This window comes from Mirounga leonina, unplaced genomic scaffold (assembly GCF_011800145.1).
Source record: "Mirounga leonina isolate KUSES-001 unplaced genomic scaffold, KU_Mleo_1.0 Mir_129, whole genome shotgun sequence".
Classification (NCBI taxonomy): domain Eukaryota; kingdom Metazoa; phylum Chordata; class Mammalia; order Carnivora; family Phocidae; genus Mirounga; species Mirounga leonina.
In genome coordinates this window covers 15,213,773-15,227,294 of record NW_023270323.1, presented here as the reverse complement: position 1 = coordinate 15,227,294, position 13,522 = coordinate 15,213,773, and the positions used below count along the sequence as shown (strand labels likewise).

Below are 13,522 nucleotides of genomic sequence, written 5' to 3'. Positions count from 1 at the left end.
ATCATTTTTGTTAATATGGATAAAGTAGAAGACAAAAATAGGAACAAAGGACAAGAACAATGAATGGAAAACAGTAACAAATATGGTAGATATTAGTCCAACTATATCAATAATCATTTTAAAAGTTAATGGTCTAAATATAGCAATTAAGAGACAGAGATTGTCAGACTGGATCAAAAAACTGTCAAGAGAATGAGAAGACAAGCCATGGACTGGAAAAAAATATTTGCAAAAGACACATCTGATAAAACTACAGACCGGGAGAAAATATTTGCAAAAGACACATTTGTTATCCAAAATACACAAAGAACTCTGAAAACTCAACAATTCAATGATAAACAATCTGATCAAAAAATGGGTCAAATGGGCACCTGGCTGGCTCAGTCAGTAGAGCACACGACTCTTGATCTTGGGGTTGTAGGTTTGAGCCCCATGTTGGATGTAGAGATTACTTAAAAAAATAAAGTCTTTAAAATAAATGCGCCACTGACCTGAATAGATGCCTCACCAAAGAAGATCAAAGAAGGTGGCAAATAAACACGAAAAGATGATCATACATCATTAGGGAATGGCAAATTAAAACAACAATAAGATACCCCCTACATACCTATTAGAAAGGCCAAAATTCACACTGACAACACCTAATACTGACAAGGAGGTGGGGCAATAAGAACTCATATTCACTGCTGATGGGAATGCAAAATGGAACAGTCACTTTGGAAGACAGTTTGACAGTGTCTTACAAAACTAACCATACTCTTAACATACAATGCAGCAATCACACCCTTGGTATTCGCATAAGTTGAGAAATTATGTCCACACAAAAACCTGCATACAAGTGTTATAGCAGCTTTACTGATAATTGCCAAAGCATGGAAGCAACCAAGATGTCTTTCCATAGGTAAATGGATAAACTGTGGTACATCCAAACAATTGACTATCATTCAACACTAAAAAGAAATGAGCAAGCAAACCATGAAAAGATATGGGGGAATCTTAAATGCATATTACTAAGTGAAAAAAGCCAATATGAAAAGGCTACTTGATTCCAACTATATGACATTCTGGAAAAGACAAAGCCATGGTGACAGTAAAAAGACCAATTGCTACTAGGGCTTAGGGAGAAGGGAGGCATGAATAGGTGGAGCACAGAGGATTTTAAGGGCAGTGAAACTGTTCTGTATGCTACTGTAAAGGTGAATACATGTCATTATACATTTGTCCAAACCAAGGGAATGTACAGCACCAACAGTGAACCATAAAGTAAACTATGCACTCTGGGTGATAATGATACATCAACGGAGGGCCATCCATTGTAGCCAATGTACCACTCTAGTGTGGGATGTTGATAGGGAGCTGGGGAGTCGGGGTGGAGGGGATAAGGGTATGTGAGGACTCTGTACTTTCCACTCAATTTTACTGTGACCCTAAAACTTCTCTTTAAAAATCTATATAAATCTATAAATAAACAACCAAAAAAAAAAAAAAAGACTTCCACCACTGATTGAATACATTGAAATATCACTCTCCCCTCCATCACCCCCGCCTTTTCTTAGCAAGATTAAGGTGGGACAATCTGAGGCTTAGTTGATTCCTTATGCTGAAAAACAAGTGAAATGTACCTTTGACACTTTTGTTCAATTTGTACAATATATTGTAGTAGATTTTAATTATAGAAAATATTTGTATTATATTTCACTTCTATATAGATGAAATACAATAAAAATCAAGATGATAGCTCAATATCTACACTGAGGAGTCAAGTAACTGATGTAAAAAAGATTATGTCCCAAAATATTGATGAAATTTTGGAAAGCGAAAAGAGATTGAATATCTTCACTGATAGAACCAATGACCTCCAAACAACTGTAAGTAATGCTAACCTGTCTTGATATCTGAATAGTGCTCAAAACAAATGGCCAAAAGCAAATACATACCAGGATACTGTGAGATAATCCTATGTTACCAAACTATGGCTTTATCAAAAAATTATTGGAATGCAACTAAAGTATTTTTTTAAATTATAAAACAATGAAAATTAAAAGTCCATTAAAGTAGTAGGTAGTTATTTGCATAACAGATATATTTCTTACATTAAGAAACAGACAGGTTAGTCAACAAATAAATTGCAAAGGAAAAAAAAAAAGAGGGAGAACTTACCAAAACATGGGTTTAGAAGGTGTATCAATTGCAATGTGTGGCCCTTATTTGGAATTTGACTCAAACTATAAAAATGAAAATTTGCAACTTTATGAGATAATTAGGTATTTGAACTCTGACTGGATATTAGATGACCTTAAGGAGTATTACTAATTTCTAGTTATGATAGTGGTATTATAGTTATGCTTTAAAGAGTCATTACTTATTAGAGATCATATTAAAATATTTTGAGTGAATTTATATAATGTCTGAGATTAGCTTCAGAATAGTTCAGGAGTAGAATGGGGTATAAGTGAAACAAAATTGGCCATAAATTGATAACTGTTAAAACTGGATGTTGAGTGTGCCTGGGTGACTCAGTGAGTTGAGCGTCTGCCTTTGGCTCAGGTCATGATCCTGGGGTCCTGGGATAGAACCCGGAGTTGGGCTCCCTGCTCAGCAGGGAGTCTGCTTCTCCCTCTCCCTCAGCACCCCCTCCAGCTTGTGCTCTCTCTCTTTCAAATAAATAAATAAAATCTTTTTTAAAAAAACCTGGATGTTGAGTATATAGGGGTTCATTATACCATTCTGTCAACTTTTGTATATGTTCAAAACTCTCTATTAGAAAATATTTTTAAAGCAATCAGTAAGGGTTGAATAGTTCATTACCTAGACCACCTTAGAGCATTTTAAATTTTATTTTTACAGATCTTTTCTAGAAACACAGCCACCATGTAAAACAAAATATGCACATACTTTTAACTTACCAAGGTCTACTGATTCTACCTCCTAAATCTTTTTTGTTCTTGGCCTTGTTTTTTCACTTTTAGAAACAACTTATTAAGATATTATTTACGTAAAATAATAGTCACCCACTTTAAGTATAGAGTTTGATGAATTGTGGTACTTGTGTACAATTGTGTAACCACAATTAAGTTATAGAGTAGCTCTTTCATCTTAAAATCTTCCTACTGTCCTTTGCAGTTGACTTCCCCTACCCTGACCCCAGCCTACAACTGATCTGTTTTCTGTCACTATAGAGTTGCCTTTTCTAGAATTTCATATAAATAAAATTATACAATACATATTATGTCTGATTTCTTGACTTATAATAATTTTTTGATATTCATGTTGTTGTGTGTGTTAGTATTTTATTCCTTTTCATTGCTGGATAATATTCCACAGAATGGCTAAATTCCACCTTCTGCTCATTCCAGTACCACTCACTATGTCACACCACACTCTATTATTTCTTGTCTAACTATTGTCTTCCCTCTATTTAATTGTTCTCCCTATTTTTAGTTCTAGTCTACTCTAGTCATCCTCCACACTGAAACTAGACTATTCTTTAAAAATGCAAGTATCATGGTTTCCTTTCCTATGCAAAAGTTTTTTTACTTTGGCATAGTCCCAATAGTTTGTTTGCTTTTGTTTTCCTTGCCTAAGGAGACATATCCATAAATAGGTTGCTAAAGCCAATAGCCAAGAAATTATTTCCCTTTTTTTTTTTTAGGAGTTTTATGGTTTCAGGTCTCACATTTAGGTCTTTAATCCATTTTGAGTGCATGGTGTAAAACAGTGGTTCAATTTCATTCTTTTGAATATAGCTAATTTTCCCAACACTGTTTATTGGAGACTGTCCTTTCCCCATTGTATATTCATGCCTCCTTTGTCATAGATTAATTGACCATATAAGCATGGGTTTATTTCTGGGCTCTCTATCCTGTTCCATTGATCCATGTGTCTATTTTTGTGCCAATACCATTCTGTTTTGATTACTATAGCTTATATGTGGAATCTAAAAAATAAAACAAATGAACAAACAAACAAAACAGAAAGAGACTCATAAATGCAAAGAACAAACTGGTCGTTGCCAGAGGGGAGGGTTTGGGAAGAGCAGACAAAATAGGTGAAGGGGAGGGGCACCTGGGTGGCTCAGTTGGTTAAAGCAACCCACTGTTGGTTTTGGCTCAGGTCATGATCTCAGGGTCGTGAAATCAAGCCCCATGTAGGGCTCATGCTTAGTGCAGAATCTGCTTGAGATTCTTTCCCCCTCCTTGTTCCTCCCCCTCTGTTCCTCTCCCTGCTCTCTCTCTCTATTTCTCTCAAATAAATAAATAAATAAATAAATAAGATCTTAAAATAAAATAGGTGAAGGGCATAAGAGGTATAAACTACCGTTTATAAAATAAATCACAGAGGGGTGCCTGGGTGGACAGTTGGTTAAGCAACCGACTCTTGATTTTGGCTCGGTCATGATCTTAGGGTTGTGAGGTGGAGCCTGCTTAAGATTCTCTCTCTCTCTCTCTCTCTCTCTCCCCCTTGCTCCTCCCCCTCCCTCCCTCTAAAAAAAAATCACAGAGATGAAAAGTACAACACAGGGAATATAGTCAATGTAATGATGTTGTATGGTGATTGACAGTGGCTACACTTATCATGGTGAGCATTGAATAATGTACACAATTGTAGAATCACCATGTTGTACACCTGAAACTAATATGACATCGCATGCCAACTATGCTTCAATAATTTAAAAAAATTTAATAAGATAAAGTAAAATGCAATTAGGAGTATTATATATAGCCTTCTCTTTTTTTTAAGATGTCAGTATTTATTTTTAGAGAGAGAGAGCACACAAGAGAGCAGGGGAAGGGGCAGAGGGAGAGAAGTCTCAAGCAGACTCCCGACTGAACACAGAGCCTGACACAGGGTTCAATCTCACAACCATGAGATAATGATCTGAGCCAAAATCAAGAATTGGGTGCTTAAGAGACTGAGCCACCCAGGCACCCTTATCTATATATAGCCTCCTTAAACCCTCCCATGGCGCACCTTTGTCCACACAGGGTAGAGTCCAACCCCCCTAACATAATGAGCTTTCTTCGGACTGTATTTCTAGTCATATCGCCAAGAGGTCACAATCTTAAGATTTATAAATCTCAAAAAATACTGAACCATTTGTAGGCCTCCAAAATACGTGCTGCGTTATTTCACACCTTTAAACATGCTGTTCCCTCTCTTTTTCCTTGCCCTCGAAAACTTCTACTCACTCATCAAAACCCAACTCAAGGATCATCTCCCCATTGCCCAGACTGAGTTTATCACTCTCTCATCTCTGCCATCCCTGCAACTTTTATTGATTGATTTATTCAACAAATATCTTTTGAGGACCTATTGTCTACCAGGCTCTATATGAAGAATTAAGAATATAATGATGAATAGTTACATACAACCCTAGCAAACAAGCCCTCAGCCTTAGTTAAATTAATACTATTTATTTGAGCAAAGCAATCCTTTACATCATTTTTATAGCAGAAAAAAGATAAGGTCACATCAGTTTATATTATCTACAAAGGAGAATCAATAAAGTAAATGATTGTCTAAGATTGCATTTGTATTTTATGAAAGTTATAACACAAGAGCTCAGATAATACTGTCCAAGCCATTTAGATTCATTCAATATTTATTAAAAAGTGTTCTTCAGGGGCCTATTATATACAAAATAATATGTTGGTCATCTTCAGGAATAAAAGAATGTAAGATGTTTGCCACAGTTTAATCTACTGCAGAAAACAGATTTATATAAACAACTGCAATATTAAGTGTGGGTTAAGTGTCACAATAGATGGATAAAGCATAACAGCCAAACAGTGGAGAACTGACATTACATTCTTACAAAGCATTTTGAAATGGCAGTTCTAAAATTCCACAATCAGTATTAACTCATTCTGTTGTATTAGGAAGCATGTACAGGGGCACCTGCTGGCTCAGTCAGAAGAGCATATGTCTCTTGATCTCAGGGTCGTGAGTTTGAGCCCCATTTTGGGTGTAGAGATTACTTAAATAAAATTTTTTTTAAGAAAAGGAAGCATGTTATAGTATTTAAATACTACATGGTCAGAGGCCATAGTTGGGAATCAAAACTATTTTCTTATGAAAATTTATTTCAAGCATATGAAAAAGTTTTCAGAATAATACGTCTAATGCCCTTGTAATCATCAGCCTACTTTATCTGACCTAATATTTTGCCATATTTGATAGGGGCCTTTGGGGGTTTTTTTGTTTGTTTGTTTATTTTAAAGATTTTTATTTATTTATTTGAGAGAGAGAGAGAGCACATGAGAGTGGGGAGGGTCGGGAGGGTCAGAGGGAGAAGCAGACTCCCTGCCGAGCAGGGAGCCCGATGCGGGACTCGATCCAGGGACTCCAGGATCATGACCTGAGCCGAAGGCAGCCGCTTAACCAACTGAGCCACCCAGGCGCCCGGAGACTTTGTTTTTAAAAGACATATGAATAATTTCTCTGTGTACCTTTCCCAAGCCCATTCCACTCCCGCACCAGAAGAACCACTCTCATGAATTTGTATGAATCATTTGTATGCATGCTTTGATTCCTCTGGTATATATCTGTAGGTACATATGTATCTACATTCTTGGTTTGCATTTTTAACTTTATATTTGTGACATTATAATGTACATATAATGAACTAAAACCTGAGTTTTTAGTTCAACATTATGTTTATGAAATATATTCATTTGGACACACTTAGCTCTAATTTATCAATTTAATTTCTGACAGCATATCATTACTATTTAAGTAAACACAGTGTACTTATCTTTTCTCCTTTTAATAAATATTAATGTAGATTCCGACTTTATTATGAACAATACTGCCTTGAACACTCTCATTCATGTCTCTTGGTACACTTTTGCAAAACCATTTTTTTTTTAGATTTTATTTATTTGAGAGAGAGGGAGAGCATACGCGCACAGGGGAGGGGCAGACCAAGGGACAAGCAAATTGGCCACTGATGGCAGGGCCTGACCCTGCTGGATCTTAGGGACCCCAAGATAATGACTGAATCAACGGAAGTCAGACACCCAACTGTCTGAGCTACCCAGGCACCCCTGCAAAACTATTTCTAAGACAATGATCTGTAAAGTTTTTTGATCATGCATACTTATTTGTAAAATATTCTTGAGAATGCATTTAAATATGTATATCTATATTATATATTCTTCTATAATAACATTTTAATAAAGCACACAGAAAAATAGAAAATAAAAGAATGGGATGAAGATGAAATAAAATATTAGCTAATTTGGTTTTTTAAGAAGATGAAAGCTGTTCCTCTCTGATTAAGAAAAATATTAACAATAATGTATTTTAATGATAGTAATTTGTGATTAAAAGTCAGATCTGATTACAATTACTATTTATCTCTAAATATGGCAGATGGAGTACTCAAACTAGAAGCAAAAATATATCCTCTTTGCCATGTTTTTGTTGTTCACGTATGCCTTATTGACATAATTTTAAGTTTATTTATCTATTTAAGTAATCTCTACACTCAACGTGGGGCTCAAACTCACCCCCCTGAGATCAAGAGTTCCATGCTCGTCTGCTAAGCCAGCTAGGCACCCCTTTATTGGTATAATTTTTAAGCCACATGTCTACTTTTTAGTTTAGTTTAAACTAAATAATATGGGGCACCTGGGTGGCTCAGTCGGTTAAGCATCTGACTCTTGATTTCAGCTGAGGTCATGATCTCAGGATTGTGAAGTCGAACCCCACATCAGACTCCATGCTGGGCTTGGAGCCTGCTTAAGGTTCTCTCTTTCCCTCTCCCTTTGCCCCTCCCCCCCCCAACTGGCATGCAAGCTCTCTCTCTAAAAAAAAAAAAATAGTTGCCAAATGTTTGAATAGATAATGAATAAGGGAATAAAAATATGTTAAAAAAAGAACTCCTTCCTCTCCCGAGGTTATAAAGATACTCATATTGTTTCCTAAAATTTTTAAATTCTGCTTCTTAAACACGGATTTTTTTTTAAGATTTTATTTATTTATTTGAGAGAGACAGAGATAGCAACAGAAATAGCAAGAGAAGAAGGCAGGAGCAGGGAGCAAGACTTGGGGCTCAATCCCAGGACCCTGGGATCATGACCTGAGCTGAAGGCAGGTGTTTAGCTGACTAGGCCACCCAGGCACCCCTTAAACATGGATCTTTAAAACATCTGGAATTTTATTTTTGCACATAGTATGAGATAGTAATCAAAATTTTATTTTTTTCCTTTCAAAAAACCAATTTGCCCAAACACCATTTATTGAATAGCTCAGCCTTTCCCATTTGGTTTGAAATGTCAACCTATCATATATCATGTTTTCATTCTTTTAATTTATATATACATATTCTATTCTACTGGTCTATTTCTTTATCCTTGGACCAGTACTATACTGTTTTAGTTACTGTGGTTTTATAAGAAGCCTTAATATCTTATAGTGCAAGATACTTTCTACTTTTGGAAAATTGTGTTGGCAAGTCTTACTTTCTCTTTCAGTGAAGTTTAGAATCTACATCTCAAGTTACACTCACACACACAAATTGTTGGGATGTTAGTTAGAATTACATTAATAGGAGGAGGATTGACATCTTTAAAATACTGTTTTCCCACCTCTGAACATGCTGTGTCTTCATTTTTCTAGGTCTCTTTCAAAAGCTTTTTTTTGATTAATAGAAACACAATCAATTTTTGCATACTGATTTTGTATCCTAAATCTTAGTGAACTTTTTCATGATAAAATTGTTTATCTATGCATTTCTTTGCATTTTCTACATTGAAATTTTATCATATATAAATGAATGTATTTTTTCATCCTTTCCAATATATATTTCTTTTTTAAAGATTTTTTTTTAAATTTATTTGAGAGAGAGAGAGAATGAGAGAGAGCAAGCACATGAGAGGGGGGAGGGTCAGAGGGAGAAGCAGACTCCCCGCCGAGCAGGGAGCCCGATGCGGGACTCGATCCCGGGACTCCGGGATCATGACCTGAGCCGAAGGCAGTCGCTTAACCAACTGAGCCACCCAGGCGCCCTTTTTTAAAGATATTTTTAAGTAATTTCTACACCCAACATGGCCCTCGAACTCACAATGCCAAGATCAAGAATCATATGCTTTACCAACTGAACCAGCTAGGTTCCCCTATTTTACTTATTTTATTTTATTTATTTATTTATTTATTTTATTTTATTATTATTATTTTTTTGCTTGTCTTACTATGTTAGCTAGCAATGCCAGGAAAATGTTGAATAGAAATGTTGATATCTGAAATACTTGTTTTGTTCCCAATTTGAAATGATTATTTCTAATGCTTCCCAATTAAGTATTAAATTTACATTCAGATTTTGATACTTTTTAACAAGTTATACAACTTCCTTTCTATTCCTCATTTGCTAAGAAATTTTATCATGAAAGGGGGTTGAATTGTATCAAATGTTATTTTTACGTTGAGATAATGATTTTTCTTCTTAAACCTGTTAATACGATAAATTGCACATTATATGTTTGTGTGTGTTGTAGAATTCAGTTTTATAATTTTACCTTTGTTGCCTCAAAAGACTGACTCTAGCAATGTATAAAAGCTGTATACTACATGCCATGTGAGGTTGTATTCTTATATAATTTTTATAGTCTATCTTGTGCCTATGGTTGGTTTAATTTCCTCATTCCTAAACTCTCTTAATTTTTTAAAATATTTTATTTATTCATTTGAGAGAGAGAGAGACAGAGAGAGCACAAGCAGGAGGAGGGGCAGAGGGAGAGGGAGAAGCAGACTCCCTGCTAAGCAGGGAGCCAGATGCGGGACTTGATCCCAGGACGTGGAGATCACAACCCGAGCCGAAGGCAGACCCTCAACCATCTGAGGCACCCAGGTGCCCCAATTCTCTTAATGTTTCAATCTTTTTTTTTGTCTTTTCAAAGGACCAGATTTTGGTTTATTTATAATTCTGTTCAAAATTGATGATTGATGATTTCCAATCTTTTTTTTTTTTTTTTAAGATTTTATTTATTTATTTGAGAGAGAGAATGAGAAAGAGAGAGCACGAGAGAGGGGAGGGTCAGAGGGAGAAACAGACTCCCTGCTGAGCAGGGAGCCCGATGCGGGACTCGATTCCGGTACTCCAGGACCATGACCTGAGCCGAAGGCAGTCACTTAACCAACTGAGCCACCCAGGCACCCGATTTCTAATCTTTTTGTTTCTAGTTCTTTCCAATGCCTGTAGCCACATATAAAGTTCTTTTCTGGACAATATTCTGAAACCTGGTTATTTCTTTGCTTCCTTGCCCTCATGCCTCCCTCTCAATTTAAAGACAACTACCTTGAGGCCGTAAGGCTTCGATAGGTACCTTATTATACCCTTAATTTGATCTCTACTGCAGGGAAGAATCTTTTTTTTTAAAAGATTTTTTTATTTCTTTAGAGAGAGAAGGAGCTGGGGGAGGAGCAGAGGGAGAAGCAGACTCCCTCCTGAGCAGGGAGCTGGATGTGGGACTCGATCCCAGGACTCTGGGATCATGACCTGAGCCGAAGGCAGGTGCTTAACTGACTGAGCCACCCAGGTGCCCCAGAATCTTTTTTTTTTTTTTCTAATTGTTGTATACCCAACACCTTACTAGTTCCAAAACATTTTCATCCCCAAAATGAAACCTCATACCTCATACCCATTAATCAATTATTCCCCAGCCCCTAGGAACCACTAATTTGCTTTCTGTCTCTATGGATTGACCTATTCTCGCTATCTCATATAAATGGAATCATACAGTCTATGATCTTGTGTGTCTGGCTTCTTTCATTTAGCATGATATTTTCAAGCTTCATCCATGTTATAGTATGCATCAGTAATTCACTCCCTTTTTGTGGCTGAGTAATATTCCATTGTATGGATATACCTCTACTTGTTTATCCATCAGTTGGTGGACATTTGGGTTATTTCTGCCTTTTGGCTATTGTGAGTAATGCTGCCCTGAACATTCGTGTACAAGCTTTTGTTTGAAAACTTCTTTTCAATTCCTCTGTATGTATACATAGGAATGGAATTGCTAGGTCATATGCTAATTCCGTGTTTAACTTTTTGAGGTAACTTCCAAATTATTTTCCACAGTGGTTGAACCTAATAATGTAAGAGGGTACCCACAAGTACCCACAAGTAGTGTAAGAGGGTTCCGATTTCTCCACATCCTCTCCAACACTTGTTCTTTTCCTTTTTTTTAATTATAGCCATCCTACTGGGTATGAACTAGCATTCATTTTCTTTTCCTGTTAGCATCTCATTTTGATTTGCATTTCCTCAATGACTAATGATGTTGAGCATCTTTTCACATGCTTATTGGCCATTTATAGATCTTCTTTGAAGAAAGTCTATTCAAGTCCTTTGCCCATGTTTTAATAGGTTTGGGGGGCTGCTATTGAGGAAGTGCAGAATCTTAAGGGGCATTTGCCATTACACACCTTTTCAATCTCATTTCCTACTGTTTGGACCAGAAAAACATCAGCTTATCCAATGTTTCAGTGTTCCACATTTCGGCACCCTCTCTATTCCTTTTTTCATTTCTTCTTGCAAATCAGCCATTTGGTACCATGACAAATGCAGCCAGTAAAGAGAACTCACACCACTATCATTCTATTTTTCAACATTTTCTTCCAAAGTGAGAGTCAAAAGGCAACTTGTTTACTTTCCAAGTTGTCACAGGAGATAGTAAAACTATCAAATATTTTATTCTGAAGAGCATAGGTCTTTATCTTTCTGTGAAAGATACTGCCCTAATAGTTTCTTCACAGGTTTACCTATCCTGATGGTTAAACCAATGCCACATGTTTTAGATTCTTGTAATAACATCTCATCCTACTACCAATTGAAATATTAGAGAAACACTAGCTGTACCAACATACCTCGGTTTTCAGTGTTTTAACTAAATAGAGGTTTATTTCTTGGTTGTATAACAGTCCAAGACAGTTTTTCGGTGGGCATACTTTCACATGGTAATCCAGGAACCCAAGCTTTTTCCATTTTGTGACTCTGCCATTGCCTTGGGCCTCAGAGTCTTTCAATTTCAGGTGGCAGATGGTTAAACAGGCAGTGGAGGAAGCACATTTGCTTATATACACTTGAGACCCAAAGTGATACGCATCACTTCTACTTGCAACCTATTGGTAAGAATTAGTCTTATAGCTTTGCATAAGTGCAAGAGGCAGAGAGGGACACAACATAGGGCGGGGTGAGGAGCCTGAGAAATGTGGCCTGCGATTGGAGAGTCTCTTGCTAGCAACAATTCTACATTATGGAAGGGGAACCCAAGTCTTCAGTGGATATTTGGCTGTCTTTGTCCCATCTGCACTAAAGGAAATTCTAAAAGTTTTTTGGTAGTTAGAAAATTACCTCAGAGGAAAAGTCTGAATTTCAGCAAAAAATTAAAGAGCAGAGGAAGTGGTAAAGGTATAAGTAACATTAAATGAATATTTACTGCAGTACAAGTGGTGAGAAGTGGTTGGATTCTGGATATACTCTGAAGGTGGGGCAAATTGGAATTGCCAACAGATTGAATGTGTGGTGAGAAAGAGTTAAGGAAGACTCCAAAGTTTTGAGCTTAGTTAACAGGAAGGATGAAAATTCAGTACAGTTCCATTGCTCTCCTCATGTAAGCCCAGAGCTTAGCCTGCTATGCCTATGAGCAGTGAAACCCCAAGCCCTGGACGACAGAAGCCAACATCCTCACCCTCCCAAATACAGAGGAGCTGCACCATAAGTGCAATTTTTCACTGCTTTCCTAGGTTCCTGCACCAGGAATGAATTTAATTCATTCAGGTATGAATTTAAGTTTGCTTGTTATATTTTACCTAGCACTTCTGAGTAGTAATAGTGGCAGGAGGGTTACAGGGTTCCCTAATCCACCATATTGCTAGATCTATTAATTTTTATCAAATTATATCTTTTTTTTTTTAAGATTTTATTTATTCATTTGAGAGAGCATGCACAAGCAGGGGGAGAGGCCGAAGGAGAGGGAGAAGCAGACTCCCCACTGAGCAGGGAGCCCAGGACCTGGAGATCATGACCTGAGCCAAAGGCAGACACTTATTTAACCATCTGAGCCACCCAGGTGTCCCAGATTATATATCTTTCTTATGAGGAAAGTGGCATCATCTAAATACCATGAAAATATGGCAAAAAAAAAATTAAGAGGTTTTATTTCACTTTACTGCCTTACCTTCCAAACAAATTTCACTTTTATGCATACATGATTACATGAAGAAAAAATGACTTCCTCTTTGAAGCCAATTGAATAGAAGCAGCTCAGTAAAATATATTTGACTGAAGTATTTTAGTTTTTCTCACAATATTTTCACACAGGTAACACATAATCATTCTCACTAAAACCTCAATTTTTTGCCTAGCAAAATTAGTTCTCTCTTTTCCCTTGGTCTTTATGTAAAAGGCTCTACTGAATGTTCTTAGGAAGCACATTTGGCTTTTTAATAAAAACTAGGCCAATAAGCTTTCTCTCAGTCAGCCTACAGGTAGATATGGGTCATGGATTATAATTGGGCA

The 13,522-nt window shown here is 36.7% G+C and overlaps 1 protein-coding gene across 1 annotated transcript in view; it reads left to right on the top strand.

The window, feature by feature from the left end:
• LOC118010399 (vesicle-associated membrane protein 714-like) overlaps nt 1–13,522 on the top strand; it is a 33,502-nt gene that overhangs the window by 13,802 nt on the left and 6,178 nt on the right. The window contains exon 4 of the mRNA XM_035004685.1: nt 1,710–1,868. Within this exon, the coding sequence (XP_034860576.1) occupies nt 1,710–1,868 (159 nt within the window). The remainder of the gene's footprint in view (nt 1–1,709; nt 1,869–13,522) is intronic.